At 36.9% G+C, this 18,323-nt stretch overlaps 1 protein-coding gene across 5 annotated transcripts in view; it reads right to left on the bottom strand.

The window, feature by feature from the left end:
- UNC13B (unc-13 homolog B) overlaps window positions 1-18,323 on the bottom strand; it is a 372,543-nt gene that overhangs the window by 226,086 nt on the left and 128,134 nt on the right. For all 5 annotated transcript variants that reach the window (XM_056806040.1, XM_056806038.1, XM_056806041.1 and 2 more), the window contains exon 3: window positions 15,857-15,956. In XM_056806040.1, the coding sequence (XP_056662018.1) occupies window positions 15,857-15,956 (100 nt within the window). The remainder of the gene's footprint in view (window positions 1-15,856; window positions 15,957-18,323) is intronic.

The following is an 18,323-nucleotide window of genomic DNA, read 5'->3' as shown; positions in this document are numbered from 1 at the left end:
TGCAGAAAAAGTGGACAGACCCCTGGGCAGTCCTAAGTCAAGCTAAGCTATCATTGGTACAGATGAGACACAGGAAAGTGATGTAAAACCATCTATATAAGGCACAGTCATGAGTTCTCTGCTCTCTCTTTCCCTGGAGAGGCGACTCTGGCTGGCAGTGTGCTAGGCATTCTGACATCTTGGAGTGGTGACAGTTATTTGTCTGGGTTTAGCAGTGAATTTGCCCTTGAGCTGATTCAGGTTCAGGCATCTTGGCTGAGCCCTTTGGAGTTCAGGCAGATTCTTTTCCTCTGTACTCTTCAAAAAACCTTACTTTCTAGATCTCCTAATCTTCCTGCCCAGTACCAGCCAGGTGGTAGAAATCCTACTCTTTTTCCTTATTCCTTCTTAATCTCCTCCATTATGTCAATTAAATCACCATAAATTTCCAGCTGACTTGGGTATTTTATTATTTAGGATTTTCCCAGGCGACCAATTAAAATTTTAGATTTTAAGTCACAACGCTAAAATTATCCTTTACAAGGGGGCATCAAATGATTTAATGTTTAAAAATTTACTGTGACCTTTCCTACAGAGAACACCTAGAAATAATGCCTTCTGAACTTAATGTCTTTTCCTACAAAACAGGAAAAGTCAGGAGAAGGGGAAATTATCATGCAAAATCCCTGTGCTAAAAGTTTATTCTTCTTCAGAATGTTTTCATTAAAAATATTTCACCTACTCAACTAATCCTAATAGCAAATATAACTTTGACATAGAACCAACTCTCAGGAACTTCCTTTCTAATTTCTAGTTCATTCAAGAAAACTCACAGTAACAATTCTCATTCAAAAAATAATAATATTTTAAATAGATGTCACTATGTTGTTGTTGCTGTTGTTGATCAGTTATTTCAGTCTTGTCCAACTCTTCATGATCCCATTTGGGGTTTTCTTGGCATAAATACTGAAGCAGTTTGACATTTTCTTCTTCAGCTCATTTTACAAATGAGGAAAATGAAACAAACAGGGTTAAGTAAATATGCCCAGGGTCACACACAGCTAGTAAGTGTCTCATGCCAAATCTGAACTCAGAAGATCAGTCTTCCTGACTCCAGGCCCAGCACTCTATTCATTATATCACCTGACTGCCTAGATGTCACTATACCAAATCCTTAATTTCTAAGCTCTGTGGAATGAAAAGATTTTGAAATAGAAAGACCTAGTTAAAGAAATAAAAATCACGTGGGAACAAAATAAAACATATGTCATTCCTGCTGTCTTGTCTGCAACTAGAGTTATCACTCTTTACAGATGCTGTGATAGTTTATGTAAAGAATCCTAGACAACTAAAAAACTAATCAAAACAATTAACAACTTCTGCAATTTTGAAGGATATAAAATAGCCCACACAAATCATCAAGATTTTTCTATATTACTGACAGAATCTAGGAGAAAAGATATAAAGAAAAATGCCACTTAAAATAACTATAGATGGTATAAAATATTTGGAAGTCTGTCTGCAAATACATATGCAGAAACTATATGAACAAAATTACAGAAGAAGTCTTTACACAAATGTGGAAATTTAAAACTAGCCTGTACCCCTTTCTTTGGCTCAGGAAAACAACCTTCAGATTTTGAAAGAAAAAGATTAAAACCACAACTGGCTCCTTCCCCCACTCCCCTGTAGAATAAGAATGAAAACAAAGCTTTTTGTTTATTTGTAAACAAGCCTCTTAAGATGGGGGAATAGAGAAAAGATGGGGTGGGGGTAGAGAAAAGTGGACTTGCATTCACTATCCACCAATTCTAAAGGTCTTTCTGATTTCTGGCTTCCAGGAAGACAAACTTTGTCTCTAGCCTATACTCACAGGGATCCTGAAGACCCATCTCTTATCCAGAGAGGGTGAGAGTGCTCCTATAAGAGGGGCTTAGGAAAGGGAAGTCACAAAGAGCATAAAGTAGAGTAGTAGGAGAAAGTGAGGGCCTTTTTCCTGAGAATCTAGAGTGAGTAGGTATGTGTTGGCCTGGCTCTTGGAAGGTAAGGCAAGGTGGCTAGCCACACATGGCTAGTGCCTTCTTTTTCTCTGATCCACTTTTTATTATTTAGTAAATTATTTAAAAAATGAGATATGATCTAAAGAGAATTTTAATCAATGCAAATAAAGGTAGATCTAAATAATTAGATATTGATTGCTCATGGGTAGGCAAGCCAGTAAAACGTATATCACCTAAATTAATTTACTTATTCAGTGCCATAGCAATCAAATTTCTAAGAAATATATTATAGAGCCTGAAAATTCACAACAAAATTCATTTGATGAAACAAAAGGTCAAGAATAACAAAGGAATCAATGGAGGTTAAAATGAGAAGAAAGGGAGATCAACAATACTAGAATTCAAACCATACTACAAAAATACTACAAAGCTATAATCATCAAAACAATTTGGTTCTGGGTAAAAAATAGAGAGGATGATCAATAGAATAGATATGATATATAAAAAGAAGCAAATGAACATAACAATCTAGAATTTGAGAAACCCAAATATCCTAGCTATAGGAGCAAAAATTCACTATTTAACAAAAGCTATTGTGAAAATTGTAAAGTAGTCTGGCAAATATTAGGTGTAGGCTAACATCTCATTTTGTATATCAAGATAAGTCAAGAATGGATGCATGAAGATTGATTTCATAAGCAAATACTGCAGGCAGAAAGAAATTATCTGTTATATCCATGGACTGGGTAGTTCATTACCAAACAAGATCAAGGGGTTCACAGGATATAAAAATGGATCATTTTGATTACATAAAACTTAAAAGATTTTGCACAAACAAAACAAATGAACCTAAAATTGGAAGAAAGCAAGAGACCGAGAAAGTCTTTGCAGCATATTTCTCCCATAATGTTTTAATTTCTAAAATATATAAGGAAAAGAGTCAAATTTATAAGAGCCATTTCCCAATGAACAAATGGTCAAAAGATTTGAACAGGAAATTTTCAGAGGAAGCAACACAAGCTATTAATAGCCTTGTGAATAAATGTTCTAATTCGTTAATAATTAGAGAAATGATCATGAAAACAACTATGAGGCACCATCTCATATCCATCAGATTGAATAAGATAATGTAAAAGGAAGATGAATACTGGAGGAACAAAAGGAAAATAGATACTGTTAGTGGAACTGTGAACCAATTCAACCATCTTGAAAAGCAATTTAGAACTATGTTCAAAAAAACTGTTAAACTATACATATATTTTAAACCAAGAACATTGCTGCTAAGGTTATATCCCAAAGACATCAAAGAAAGAAGGAAAGAACTCATATGTAAAAAAATATTCAGAGGTGCTCTTTTTGTGGTAGCAAAGAATTGGAAACTAAGGAGATACTCATCAACTGAGAATGGCTGAAACAGATTATGGCATATGAATGCAATAGAATACTATTATTGTCTAAGAAATTATGAAGGGGAGAGTTTCAGAAAAAACCTGAGAAGACTTGTATAAATTAATGCTAAGTAAAGTGGGAAGAATAAGGAAAATAATTTATACAGTAATAGCAATGTTGTGAAGACCACCAAATTTGAAAGACCTAATAATTATGATCAACACAGATCAATCCACCTCACTTCCAAAGGACTCATGATAAAACATGCTATCTACCACCAGAGAGAGAACTGAAACTCAGAATATAAAAGGAAGCATATTTTCTTCCATTTCTTTCCTTCTTTTTCAAATTTTTGGCAACGTGGCTAAAGAGGAAATTCTTTTTGCATGTCTATACATATTTATAATGGATTTTGTTTTTCTTGCCTGCTCAAGAAGGTAGGAGGAAGAAAGAGGGAGACAATTAATTTTCTTTAAAGAAGGAAAAGAATGTGAGGATAACCAAATGAATGACATTTCTGTGATTCTTTGACTTAAACTACATCATCTCACTTGAATCTCACAAAAACCTGAGGTAGGTATTTTAACAGATATTATCATTTGCTGCTTTTCAGATCAGGACACTGAGGCTCAGATATTAAGTGAATTGCCTGAGGTAAGTCTTTTAGCTAGTACCACAAATGGACTTTGAACTCAAAGCTCTCTTGACTCCAGCTCTCATGCTTTTTTCACTACCTCTCATTCCACCTAACATATTCATTTGTGTACTAAGAATTTATTAAATACTAATTTCATGCCCAGATCTCTACCAGTTGTTTTAGATAATTTAATCTCTCCTCCAGAGATAGTTTATTCACAATCTGTTCATGAAATAAGTACAGGACAATTTTGAGATAATGAAAATAATTCAGATGGCATATACATTATGACAATTTATGGCTACAAGATGTTTTCATAGGCATTATCTCACTTGACAGTGACAAGTAGGCAATTCCTAACCTCAAGGCACTAACTTTCTAATGAAAAAGATGAGTATAAATTGTGTGTGTGTGTGTGTGTGTGTGTGTGTGTGTGTGTGTATACACACACATATGTATGTATAGGAAAAAAACCAAAGTGAGAGGAGCTAGGTAGTAGAGTGGATAAAATGCCAGACCAAGAATCAAGAAGACCTGAATTCAAATGAGAGAGAGAGAAAGAGAGAGAAAAATATGCTATTCTTTATTGGTATAAAGGAAAGATTAGGAACAGAGGAAGGTCAGTTTGGCTAACCTACAGATGGCAGAAGAAGAAATAATGCTGAATGTGGCTGAAAAGATAAGTCAAGACAAAGTTGTATATGGGTTTAACCCCTCAACAGAGGAGGGTTTTTTTTTTCCTCAATGATGACAGGGAGCCACTAGAGTTGATAAAGTAAGGGAATAACATGGTGAGGTGTGTGCTTAAGGAAATTTACTTCATCAGCAGTGGGTAGGATGAACTATAATGATAAAAGACTCCTCAGGTCTAATTGGGAGACCAATTTAGGAGGCTGCTACAATTTATATTATACTTTCCTTCAAAAAGAGATTTGTTAGGTAATAGATAGGATAAACATCAAATAAAATCATAAACAATTAAATTAACCCCATCCAGGATTCCCACACTGTGGTTCAAGGACCATAAATGGAGTGTAAAAGCTATTAGAATCCCACAGTTATTCCATATATTTATTGTAAGAGATTTTGCAAAGCTATACACCCTCTTGGTATTGTCATTTTTATCTTTATTTAGAACCAGCAAAATACTCAGTGACTCAGAATAAGTAAGTAAACACACCTTTTAAAGACTGAATAAATTATCTCTCACATATGTATTATTTTCCCAACATGCATAGGAGTTGCTATCATTAGTTGCAAAGTCATTTAATAGTGTTATAGGATACATAGTAGCTTTTTGTTATCAAAAAAATTCCTTAATATTAATAGTACAAACACTATGATGGTGATTTTTATGATAAATGTTAAAAGGAAATTTCTCATAATAGTCAGTTGTAAATCAGTTGTCAATTTACTATCAGATCAATAAAAGTCAAAAGTAACACAATATTAAAAGAAAGGGAGAAAGATGAAAAGATTTCCCTTCCCTACACTCTACATTAGAGTGGTTATAGTCACTCTAATTTGACCATTTAAGCTGTTGGTTATCAAAAAACAAAAACTGAAAGGAACAAAAGTAAAGGCATTTAATCTGTTGATCATCATTTCTAGAAAAGCTTAATCAGGAAAAAAAATCACCACAATGAGGAAGCAGAGAAGAGGCCAAAATTCTTGTCAGCTAGGAAACAGGATCTTTTGTCTAAACAGAGAGAGGAGGGTGACAAGTTAAAAGAACAAGCTCATTTTCAAAACCTTACCCAGGAGGATGGAAGGTCATTGGCAATATCAGCCGCAAAATAACAAAAAGCAGTTGAAGGGAAATTAAGCCTGCAAAGACTAGCACACAACTCAATAGATCATCCTAATTTGTGACTGAAAATGGAAGGATAACAAATACAAGTAAAATGAAATGATTTTGACACTTTCTTTTTTAGCAAAAATAATTATTTATGGCATTTGTTTTTATATTACCACAGTTTTCCCAGGTATCCTCCCCCTTCTCCTCCGAAAGCCATCCCAAATGATTAATATTTTAAAAGACAAAAAAGACAGGAAATCAGAATAAATGATCAATACATGGGAAAAGTCTGAAAATATGTGTAAGGTACCATTCTCATAGACTTCCCACCTTAGCAAAGAGGGTGATAGGAAGTGCCACATCATCCATCTTCTTTGGAACCATGCATTGTTGCAATTACTATACTGTTTTCCTTGGCTCTGCTTATTTCATACTTAATCAGTTCACATAGATCTTTTCATGCTTCTCAAGGTTAATAATTTCTTAGACACAGTAATATTCCATCAAATTCATACACCAGAATTTTAGTCATTCCCCAATCAATGGGGAATTCATTTCCAATTCTTTACTACCACAAAAAATGGTGCTAATTTATTTCTGTAATGACCTCCCTGGAAAATAAGCCAAGTAATGAAACAAAAAACTGTAGATATTTTAGTCACTATTTTTTCATAACTCCAAATTGCTTTTCAAAATACTCAGAGTAATACACAGTTCCAAAAATATCCCAGTATACCAATTTTCCCATAATCCCGCCAACATTAGCCATTTAAAATTATTTGTGATTTTTCTCAATTTGCTCAATGCAAGATGAAACATCAGGGCTATTTTGATTCCTATTTTTCTTACCATTAATGGTTTGGAGCATTCTTAAATATGATTGTTAATAACTGGGAATTGTTTGTTCTATCCTTTGGGAAATGGCTTTTTTTTTTCTTTTGGGAGTGTTTTTATGGCTGGCCTCAGTGAATTTTTAATGGTAGAACATTAGCAATGATAGTAGAACCACCACATTTGGAATCCACTATCTCTATACCCATTGGACCATAGGAGTAAATAACTAAGTTAAGAAGATGTAATCAGGAAGAGTGGCTAAACATGACCAAACACATTAGGAAGACATCAGTATTGGAGGCAACAAAATTTTAACACCTCTCAGGAATCAGTTTTTCAAGACATATCATAATATCTTTATGAAAATGGTCTATGTATGTATCAAGGACATCTTTGTTGAAAATAAGGAATGGACAGGCTTTCATATACAACAGATACTTAATAAGAGCAGCAGTAATTTGATATTGTGCTTTAAACTTTGTAAAGCAATTTACGTATATTGTCTCATTTAATTACACTGATGCTGGGAAGTATTATTATTATCCTCATTTTATAGAGAAGGAAACTGAGGCAGATAGAGGCTAGGTTAGATGGGCAGTGATTTATCCAAAGTCACACAGTAAGAATATAAAGTTGGAGATTAACTCTTGACTTCCTAAATTCAAGTTAGCACTTTATCCACTTCATCACCTAGGCTGCCTCTAAACAAATCCTTATAGTTTACAAATGACTAAACAACATAGTGAATGTAAGAATCTGCTATAATTTAAAATTACAAAAAAAAAAAGAATCACTCATTTGACCAGGAAGAACAAAATGCAGCTTTATGGTTTTATTTTATTTTGGCTATTCTAAAACAAGATGGTTCTCCCACCTAGAATGAGGTTATCATAAAATATTTCATGACAGATTTGATCATGAAGATAACTTTCTCCTCTAATCCCATAAGCATCAATATCGGGTTTTTCTTCCTATTCTATGCTTGACCTATGACAAAAGTATTCAGTGTACTGGAGAATGTCCTAAACATAGAACAAATAGAACAGGGATAAAATGCAATACTTATTGCATAACCTAGTGTAATATAAGCTAAAGCTCTTCAATGATTTTAAAAAAGAGATCAGCTTTAATCATTACCATAGGAAAGCCAAAGTAGATTAAAACATCCATTGTCCACATTATGGTATTTCAGTGAGCATTCTGGAAAAGACCCTCACTTGATTCTTCTACCACCACTAATTATCACCAAATCTCTTCAGCCTTTTGTAGCTAATCTAAAAAAAGTAACCTATGAAAGTCTCTTCTTTATCTCCCCCCACTCTCAACTCCTTACACAGATTAGTTTCTGACCTTGACATTCCACCAAAACTGTTTTCTCTAAAATTATTAATGATCTTTTAGTTGCCAAATCCAATGGCCTTTTCTCAGTCTTCATTCTCCTTGATCTCTTGCAGCCCTTGACAATGTTGATTACTCTCTCCTTCTTGATGTTCTTTTCACTAGGTTTTTAGAACACCCCTCTCTCCTCATTCTCATCTTACCTGACTACTCCTTTTCTATTTCATTTGCTAGATCCTCTTCCAGATCATGCTTAAAGTGTCCCTTGGGATCCTGTCCTGAATCCCCTTCTCTTTTCCCTCTATACTACTTCACTGGGTGATCTCATCTCCCATGGATTTAATTATCATATCTATCCTAATGATTCTCATATCTACCTATCCTGCCCCAAACTATTAACCTCAGATCTTGCATCTCCAACTACCTTTTAGGTATCTTGAACCACACCTTCAGTAGACATTTTAAATTTAATATGTTCCTGGGGCAGTTAGGTGGCTCAGTGGATTGAAAGCCAGGCCTAGAGAGATGGAAGGTCCTAGGTTCAAACCTGATCTCAGCTTCCTAGCTGTGTGACCCTGGGCAAGTCACTTAACCCCCATTGCCTAGCCATTTCCACTCTTCTGCCTTGTAACCAATACACAGTATTGATTCCAAGACAGAATGTAAGAGTTATAAAAAAAAATGTAATGTCCCATATAAAACTCATTATCTTTCCTACTAAATTCCTCCTCTTCTCCTCCCTTCTTCCCTATTACTGTAGAAAGATCCCAAGTCCCTCATGTCCAAAATCTAGAAGGTATCCCAGATTCCTCACTCTCACTCTCACCCTCATATCCAAGCTATTGCCAAGGTCTATAAGTTTCACCTTTGCAACACCTCTCCAATGAGCTAAAGCACAGGAATTGATCACATCAACTCCTTCCACTACTCCTAGACACACTCAATAAACTTAAGTGGCTTCCTATTGATTTGAGGATCAAATGCAAAATGTCTTGTTGGGCATTCAAAGTCCTTCATAAAGCTCCCTCCTACCTTTCCATTCTTCTTACACCTTGATCTCCAATACATACTCTTCTATCCAGTGGCACTTTCCTCCTGACTGTTCCACAAATAAGCTATTCCATCTCAGCTCCAGGCATTTTCTCTGTTTCCCATACCTTTCTCCATTCTCTATGTAGTGACCTCTCCGGTTTCCTTTAGGTCTTAATTAAAACCTTGCCTTTTACTAGAAAGCTTCCTTTTGTTAATTATTTCCTATTTATCCAGCATATAGCTTCCTTTGTATATATAAGTTTGTATGTTGTCTCCCCTATTAGATTGTAAGCTCCTTAAGGGCAGGAACTATCTTTTGCTTCTTTTGGTATCCTGAGCATTTGGGACAGTTCCTGGCACAGGGTAGGTACTATATAAATGTTATTGGTTGATTCAGCAGTCCATTGAGTTAATCCACGAGAACGTATATTTATATGCATAGCAGTAGTAGTGGTAGTCTCTCAGTGACCAAGAATGGCAATTGTCTTTGTGCATTATCATCTATTGATGTACCCTCATGTGGCTTTGGAGTCCAAAGACTGAGGCGCAAAGTTTGGGGCACATGGGGCCTGGGACGCCAGTTGTTACGGGAGGTGCGGTTGTGGCCTGGTGTCGGTGTTCACACGCAGCGGCAAGACATCGACATCGCTCATCTTCAAAGGTGGTGGCAGCATGTTTAATGTGGGTTCACCAGCTGATTCTGACAGAGGCAGCGAGTTCTAGTTGTTTTGGTGTCATGCCAGCCCACCTCAAGTTGGACTTTAGCTGATCCTTGAATCTTTTCTTTGGTCGGCCTTGTTTCCTGAGTCCAGCTGACAGTTCACCATAGAATACCTGTCTTGGTATTCGCTGTGGGTCCATGCGGATGACGTGTCCAGACCATCGTAGCTGGGTTTTAAGGACCATGACTTCGATGCTGGTGGAGTTGGCTCTGTCGAGGACTTCCTGGTTGGTGATTCGGTCCTGCCATCGGATCCTCATTATTGACCAGAGAGAGCGTTGGTGGAATTGCTCCAGCTGTTTCATGTGCTTCCAGTATAGTGTCCGTGTCTCGCAACCATACAGGAGCAAGCTGAGGACCACTGCGTTATACACTTTGAGCTTCGTCGCAGTGCTTACACCGCTGTGTTGGAGGACTTTGGAGTGCAGCCGCCCAAGTGCCTGGCTGGCCTTTTGGATCCTGGCATTAATCTCGTGGTCTAGGGACCCGTCGCTGGCGACGGTGCTGCCCAGGTACTTGAAAGTGTTGGCATTAGAAAGCTGCGTGCCGTCGATTGTAATGCATGGCTGGTTAGTTGGCCTCTGTGATGCAGGTTGGAACAGCACCTCTGTTTTGCTGAGGCTGATAGTCAGGCCAAACAGTTTTGTTGCAGTAGAGAACCTGTCCACAATGGTTTGAAGATGATTTTCTTGGTGGGCCATGAGAGCACAGTCATCTGCGAAGAGAGCTTCCAGGATGAGTCTCTCTGTTGTCTTTGTTTTTGCAGTCAGGCGGTGAAGGTCGAATAGTGAGCCATCCAGTCGGTATTTGATGTAGATGCCCAGGTCTAGATCCATCACATCATGTCGTAATACTTGGGTGAAAAATAGGTTGAATAGTACCGGAGTGAGAACATAGCCTTGTTTCACGCCATTGGAGATGTTGAAGCGATCAGAAGTCTCTCCACGAGATAGGACTTCCCCTGTCATGTCGACATGAAAGAGCTGGATCAGTTTGACGAATTTTGCTGGGCAGCCGAGCTTGCTAAGGATCACCGACAATGCTTCCCTGTTCGCTGTGTTGAATGCCTTCGTCAGGTCTATGAAGACAATGTAGAGACTCAGGTTCTGCTCAAGGATTTTTCCTGCATTTGCCTCACCGTGAAGACCATGTCGATGGTGCTGCGATCTGATCGGAAGCCACATTGTGTTTCAGACAGGTTCTGCTCTGAGACAGATGCCAGGAGTCTGTTGAGTATAACACAGGCGAGGATCTTTCCAGCAGTGGAGAGCAGTGAGATGCCTCTGTAGTTGTCACAGGCTGCTGGTGCGCCTTTGTTCTTGTATAGGGCTACGATGGAGGCATCTCTGAGTTCTGGGGGCATGTCTTCCTCTTCCCATATGCTGGTCAGCACTATATGGAATGCCTGGCGCGCCTTTCCATTTAAGGCCTTGTACACCTCGGTTGGGATCCCGTCTTTACTGGGTGCCTTGCCTGCACTCATTTGTTTAATGGCTTTTTGGACTTCCTCTATTGAAGGAGAGATGTCAAGTTGTTCAATGGTGCGGTTCTGGGGGATCTGGTCAAGGGTGCTTTGGTCGACTGAAAAGGGTTGGTTGAGAAGCTGACTGAAGTGTTCTTTCCACCTGTTGCTGATGCCTTTTTAATCTTTTATGAGAGTGTCACCGTCAGAGGATAGCAAGGGAGTGGTGGTGGGTTTTAATGGCCCATAGACAGTCTTGAGGGCACTGAAAAATTGTTTGTAGTTTTTTGTATCAGCAAAGCACTGGATTTCTTCTGCCTTTTTTTCCCCACCATAGGTCTTGCATCTTCCTGATCTCACGCTGTGCCGTGGCTTAGAGAGATTTGAATCTGTCTTAAAAGGAGCAGAGTTTGGGTTATTTTGGCACTCCATAAAGGCTTTGTTCTTTTTGCTCGATAGGTCTTCAATAGCAGTGTTGTTCTCTTCGAACCAGTCCTGGTGGTTGCGTTGTTTGGGGCCTAGGACTGCCTTTGATCTTTCCTTCACTGCGTCTCTGAACTGGTTCCATTTCTCGGTTGAGCTTCCAATGAGTGGTCCCTTGGCAGACAGCTTGTCGTCTAGGCAGGACTGGAATGTTTGCAAATAAGAAGGGTCTCTAAGACGACTCACATTGTAAAATGTGTGAACTGTCTGGGCGCATTTTGGATGGCAAGGCGCAATGCGCATTTGAAGAGTCGCTCTAACCAATCAGTGGTCTGTCCAGCATTCAGCTCCTCTCATGGCTCTGGTGATCTGTACGTCCTGGATGTCTCGCCAGCATACAATGATGTAGTCAATGAGATGTCACTGTTTTGATCATGGGTGCATCCACGTTGTTTTATATTTGTTCGCCATTCTGAACACAGTGTTCGTGATGGTGAGATTGAACTCTGAGCATTTGCTGAGTAGCAGTAGGCCGTTGTTGTTCATTTTTCCCACGCCGTGTTTGCCAAGCACTCCTTTCCATCTTTCATGGTCCTGGCCAACACGGGCGTTGAAGTCTCCCAGTAGTATCAAGCTTGTCATTGGTTATATGCATACATATGATATAAAATGTGTGTACATATATATTACGTCTTTGTATGTATCTTGTACAAGGTTTACAGAGGAAATATTCTATTGCTACTTTTCATACTATTTTATTTATTTAACTAAATGGTTTTGCTTTGACTTCAATGTTTCTATAGCTCTTTGTGGTGGCAAAAATATTGAAAAATGAGGGGATGCCCTTCAATTGGGGAATGGTTGAACAAATTGTGCTATATGTTGGTGATGGAATACTATTGTGCTGAAAGGAATAATAAAGTGGAAGAATTCCATGTGAACTGGAACAACCTCCAGGAATTGATGCAGAGTGAGAGAAGCAGAACCAGGAGAACATTGTACACAGAGACTGATACACTGTGGTACAATCGAATGTAATGAACTTCTCCATTAGAGGCAAATGCAGTGATCCAGAACAACTTGGAGGGAACTATGAGAAAACATTATCCACACTCAGAGGAAAAACTGTGGGAGTAGAAACACAGAAGAAAAACAACTGCTTAAATACATGGGTCATGGGGATATGGCTGGGGATGTAGACTCTAAATGAACATCCTAATGCAAACACCAACAACATGGAAATAGGTTCTGATCAAGGACACATGTAATATCCAGTAAAATTGTGCATCAGCTATGGGAAGAGGGGGAGGGGGAAAGGGAGAGAGGGAAATAATATGATTCTTGTAACCAAGAAATAATGTTCTAAATTGACTAAATAAATTAATTTAAATTAAAAAAAAAAACAATGCACCTGACCAGGACAAAATATAATAGGGCTATCATGTTCCTAATCCCCAATATAATTAATGCATCTTTTAATAAAGCTCAAAATGCTTATTGGCTCCAACAAAACATTTCTGATTCATATCAGGAGCTAATTTTGCCTTTAATAATGAAAGTGAAATGTGGCAAAAAAAAAAATGGTCTCAAACCAGCAATATTTAAAAGTCCTCAAGATGAGAATGATTCCTGGAAGAAATAAGCCTCTTGAATTGCACTATTAGTTCCCACATACATTCCTTCTCCATTCTATAGCAGGAAAATCAGGACTTTTCTCCTTAAGTGAAAATAAGGAAAAGTCAGAAATACAAAGCAGTTGCCTGAAGTTCCAAAGAAAAATTTTTAACAAATAAATTCTTGCATGTTTACCCATTTGTATGAATCTCAAGAGTTGTAGTATTTCAATGACACTTCACACTCACAGAAAACCTCAGTGGCATCCTACAGGCATAAAAGTACTTTCTTTTTAACAGTGTTTCCTATATATGACATTCTAAAGATAATAATTCTCATTAACAGATCTAGAATTCTTCTAACAGCTTTCTGAATCATCCAAGAAAGATTAAATAATATGCAATAGAATTTCAGTGTGTAAAGGGAATTTCATCCCCTCCCCCTCCTGGATTGTCAACCAGGTTCATCACATCTGCATCCATGAAAGTGAATAAGAGTGTGGGTGTGACCCAAGGACTCTACTTTTCTGAATGCATCCAGAGGCCAAGGGAGAATCCTGCAGAAAGATCAGCACGTGGTCAGACTTAGGTTAGAAAATAGGCCTTAAACTTCTATCTATTTGCTTTCTTTATTTCAAATGAGTATTAATAAACTCTATGGAAAATAAGAAATGGGAGTTATTAATTTAAATCTAACAACAGTATTCTAATACTTTGAGCAGTAGGATAATCAAATAATTAGAATATCTCTTTACCACAGCTTACTAGAATTTGTGATTCATCTAGGACATATTATTAATAAAAAGCAAGAAAAAAAATTAGCAGGGTGCTGGGCAAGTAACTTAACTTCTCTGAAACCTCAATTTCCTCATCAGTAAATCAATTACCAAGTCTTGTTGAATCTACCATCATTCACTTTTCATTCATTCACTTAAAAAGCTACCATCCTAGTCCAGAGCATTACTTCTTACCTGGCCTATTCCAGTGGTCTCCTCGATTCATCTGTCCTCTCCCCAAACCAACCACACACAAAGCAGGGGCTTGCATATGTTACTCTCCAACTCAAAAAGCTTCAGTGCTTCCTTGCCACATTTATTTTAGGAGAAAATACAAACTCCCTGGCTTGCTATTTATTTTTTTTAATTTAAATTAATTTAGTCAATTTAGAACATTATTCCTTGTTTACAAAAATTATATTATTTCCCTCCCTCCCCTCCACCCACCCTTCCCACAGCTGATGTGCAATTCCACTGGATATTACATGTGTCCTATTTCCATGTTGTTGGTGTTTGCATTAGGATGTTCATTTAGAGTCTCCATCCTCAGCCATATCCCCTCGACCCATGTATTCAAGCAGTTGTTTTCCTTCTGTGTTTCTACTCCTACAGTTTTTCCTCTGAATGTGGATAGTGTTTTTTCTCATACATCCTTGGTATGGTATTGAAAAATATTTATGTTCTTTGTGGCAAAAACTATGTAAGTACAATTTCCAACAAGGCAACACCTTTCCCACTCTTCTTTTTCTCTTAAACTACTGAGAGTAGCAGAACAACACAAACATCCCTGAGAATTTCCCCTTTATCACACTGTAGGTAGATCTAGAAGGCTATATAGCCTTCAAATAGCAAAGGATGCTGCTTTCCTCCAGTTAGATTCCAGCACTCTTATCCTATCAAACAGCTCCCTGGATCTACAGCAAAGCTGGCTTGCCAGTTGCTTAGCTCCTGTTAGTTTTTGTATTCTGTCTTCTATAAATAGCTTCTTCTCTCTTCTCTCTCTTCTCATATAACCTCGACAGTAATCACACATTCCTGAGTTATCTGACTTATATTTTATTAGCTATTTCCTTTAAAACTCTGAAAAGTAATATGTAAATGAGCTAATGAACCACAGTGCATTGTAGTCATCTTCACCTCAGAATTTTTCTTTCAGCACCATTATCTGAAAGGCACTTTTCTTTCTCTTAGGTCCACAGAATAATCCATGATCCACCTTAAAGATTTTTATCTAAAGGGGTATGTTTCTTCTTAAGTTATTTTATTAATATTCCGTATACAAATATTCTTTTTTTCTGCCCTTTTCATCAATCCAAATGTTTTCTGAATAATGAAAGTTCCATATTTCAAACTTATATGCATACATGTTGTTTCCTCCTGACAGAATGTAAATTATTGGAAGGTAGCAATTGTTTCTTGTACTGACTTGCATCTGTAATCTCAGAGCATAGTACCTGGTACACAGTAGGCACTTAACAAATGCTAGTTTGATTATAATAATAAACATGGTCTTCACAAATTTTTCATGAAGATCAAGTAACACAATGTATATAAAATGAGCTTTGCACACCTCAAAGCATATATAAACATCAGTTGTGATGTTATTACTTGGTAAAGCTTAACAACATGGTGCTATGATGTGCCATTATAATGAGAAATACTTTTATAAGATAAGAATGCATTTTATTTTTATTCCTATACTTCTAAATTGCCAAAGATAGTACTGCAAATTTTAAAGGGTATGAGCAAATGCTCGAACAATGCTAAAAAATCCAATACTTGCCCCAAGTGTCTAATTCTGTACTCTAACAAGGTTAGAGAATATACAGGCAGCCACTGCTACTGGATACTTACAACATGAAATCTTGTTCCCAGCAAGGTTGATCCCCTCGAACTGCAATGGTCGTGCTCTTCACATTTTGTACTTTCAGGGTCACATATGTATTAAATTTCTCTAAAGAAAAGGGTAAACAAGTTGAAGATTGCAAAATTTAATTATTACAACATAAGTCCCATGAAGCTTTTAATTAATATGTCAAAAAATAAGTGAATTCCATTAGTGCGTCATCTAGCCCTTCCATGCCCCAGTAGTCATTCTTATGAATTACCATGGTCAAAAAAAAATGGATCCCTTGATTGCCAACTTTCTGGTCATATGCTTCTCTGAACTTAGCCTGGTGCTTATAGGATAGAGGAAAATTCTAGACCTTCACTTAAAGCATTTCCATAGTCTATGATCCACCAGCATAGCCTTCAAAAATAAAAAGCATCTATCTCACTATGAGGTGCCTGAGCAGGATTTTCATGGAAAAGTCAAGTTATATCCCAACAAAAATGTTTTTAAAAGCCTAGAAATTGTACATTTTTTAAAGGAAACATGGTTAATACCTTGAAAAGAAAACCAAATTAACAAATATTCATAGCCCCTGATGTAAGCAGGATACTATGGAATAAAAAAAGAAGCATATTACCTTGGTTTTGCTTTTATAGATATTATGATATATGCAGTTAGGGAAATAAGGCAAACAAATATATGAAGTTAAAAATATAAATAAATATTTGAAGTTAAACAATAGAAAGGGAAATCTATTCCCTCAATACTCACAAAACACTTGACTTCTCTTCCAAGATAATATGGTAATGAGAAGTCCTTGGATAATTTCTGATGCATAAGGGCAATTGAAGACTCTCTAACAATTTTTTAATTTCCCTTCTGGCCAAGCATATGCTGGATCCTGTTGATCACTGTTTTCTTCTTTATGGGAGCTCATAAAACACTCATTTAAAATTTTATACTAGAATTTTTCTAGGTATTTATGTAATATTGTTTCGTGTTCTTTTTGGTTTTAGTCCAGACATGAGATTTCATAGATAACAAGCAAGGAAATAAACATTATTAAGCACTTACTTTGTGTCAAGAAATGTGATAGAATAAAAAGGTCATCTCTAACTTACAAAAATAGAGAGCTGTCTGAGGCACTAAGAAGTTAAGCGATTTATCGACATTCACACAGTTAGTAGGAATCAGTCAAGACATGTACCCAGGTCTGTCCTGTATCAGTCTACTGCCCACTATCCCACTCTGCTTATGATATAAACTAGAACAGATTTATAGTTTCTGTAATCTTTTTTTTCCTTTCTGAAAATATTTGATTACTTTCCTTTTTTTCTCATGAACTTTGTTTCACTATTATATGTATTTATATGCACTGAGTCAATTTACATATGCTAAAAAATAACTATGCAGTTAACACCTGGCATAATATGATGAGCTCATAAAATAAGTATTAGTTGTACTCCCTAGCACTAATGAATTCAAGGTCTTCCATGTTTTGTCCCCAACCCCATTATGATACAGATTATCATAATAGAAAAGGACATTACTTGCCATGTAAGAAGGCCAACCCAAAGAGTTCTATCCACAGTGTGTACATTCAAGAACCTTCTTAAATTTCACACCTACCACTATCTGAATATTTTTATTTTGTTTGCAACATAACTCTATATTCTTCCAGATGACTTGGCTCAAGGCTTTATTTCAGATTGCTACAAAAGACTAAGTAAAATACATAGGTTGTATTCTGCCATTGTTTACACCATTGTGCCCTATTTAAGAAGTATTTTGGTATGTTTCATTTAATTTTTTTTTAAACCCTTACCTTCCATCTTGGAGTCAATACTGTGTATTGGCTCCATGGCAGAAGAGCGATAACAGCTAAGCAATGACTTTAAATGACTTGCCCAGGGTCACACAGCTGGGAAGTGTCTGAAGCCTCATTTAATATTTTAAATATTCTATTTGTCCAACTTGAAATTGTCCAAGTTTGCCTGCCAATAAGATATTGCCTCAATTGTGATGATAATGATTATTCTAGCTTACATTTGTAAAATACTTCTCCATACACTGAGTTATTTGATTTCCTACAACAACCCTGTGAAGCAAGGGGAAAGCATTATTGTTCCCAGTTTATAGAGGCAGAAACCAAGACTTATAGAGGTTAAAAATGGCTTGTCCAAACTAATAACTCAAGGTCACTTCCTCTACCCATTCTGTGATTTGGAGAACTGTGACCATCATAGGTCCACCAAAATGAAATATACAGAATAAACAAAATAATTAAAAATTCTGCACAACCAAACATGTTACTTTATTTGTAAAGGGCAAACTCTATGGAAAAATCTGAATTAAGCCAGAAAATTTTCTTGAATTACATGGTATGACAGTGGTAGGAAGATAGTATAAATGAAATGGGATAGTAGGTTAAGGTGGACCCAAGACCTGTGAATTTTAAAACTACTCCACCCTAATCAGACCATTCTT

The sequence above is a fragment of the Monodelphis domestica genome, chromosome 7 (genome assembly GCF_027887165.1).
Source record: "Monodelphis domestica isolate mMonDom1 chromosome 7, mMonDom1.pri, whole genome shotgun sequence".
In the NCBI taxonomy this organism is placed as follows: Eukaryota; Metazoa; Chordata; class Mammalia; order Didelphimorphia; family Didelphidae; genus Monodelphis; species Monodelphis domestica.
This window is presented reverse-complemented; position numbering and strand designations above follow the sequence as displayed.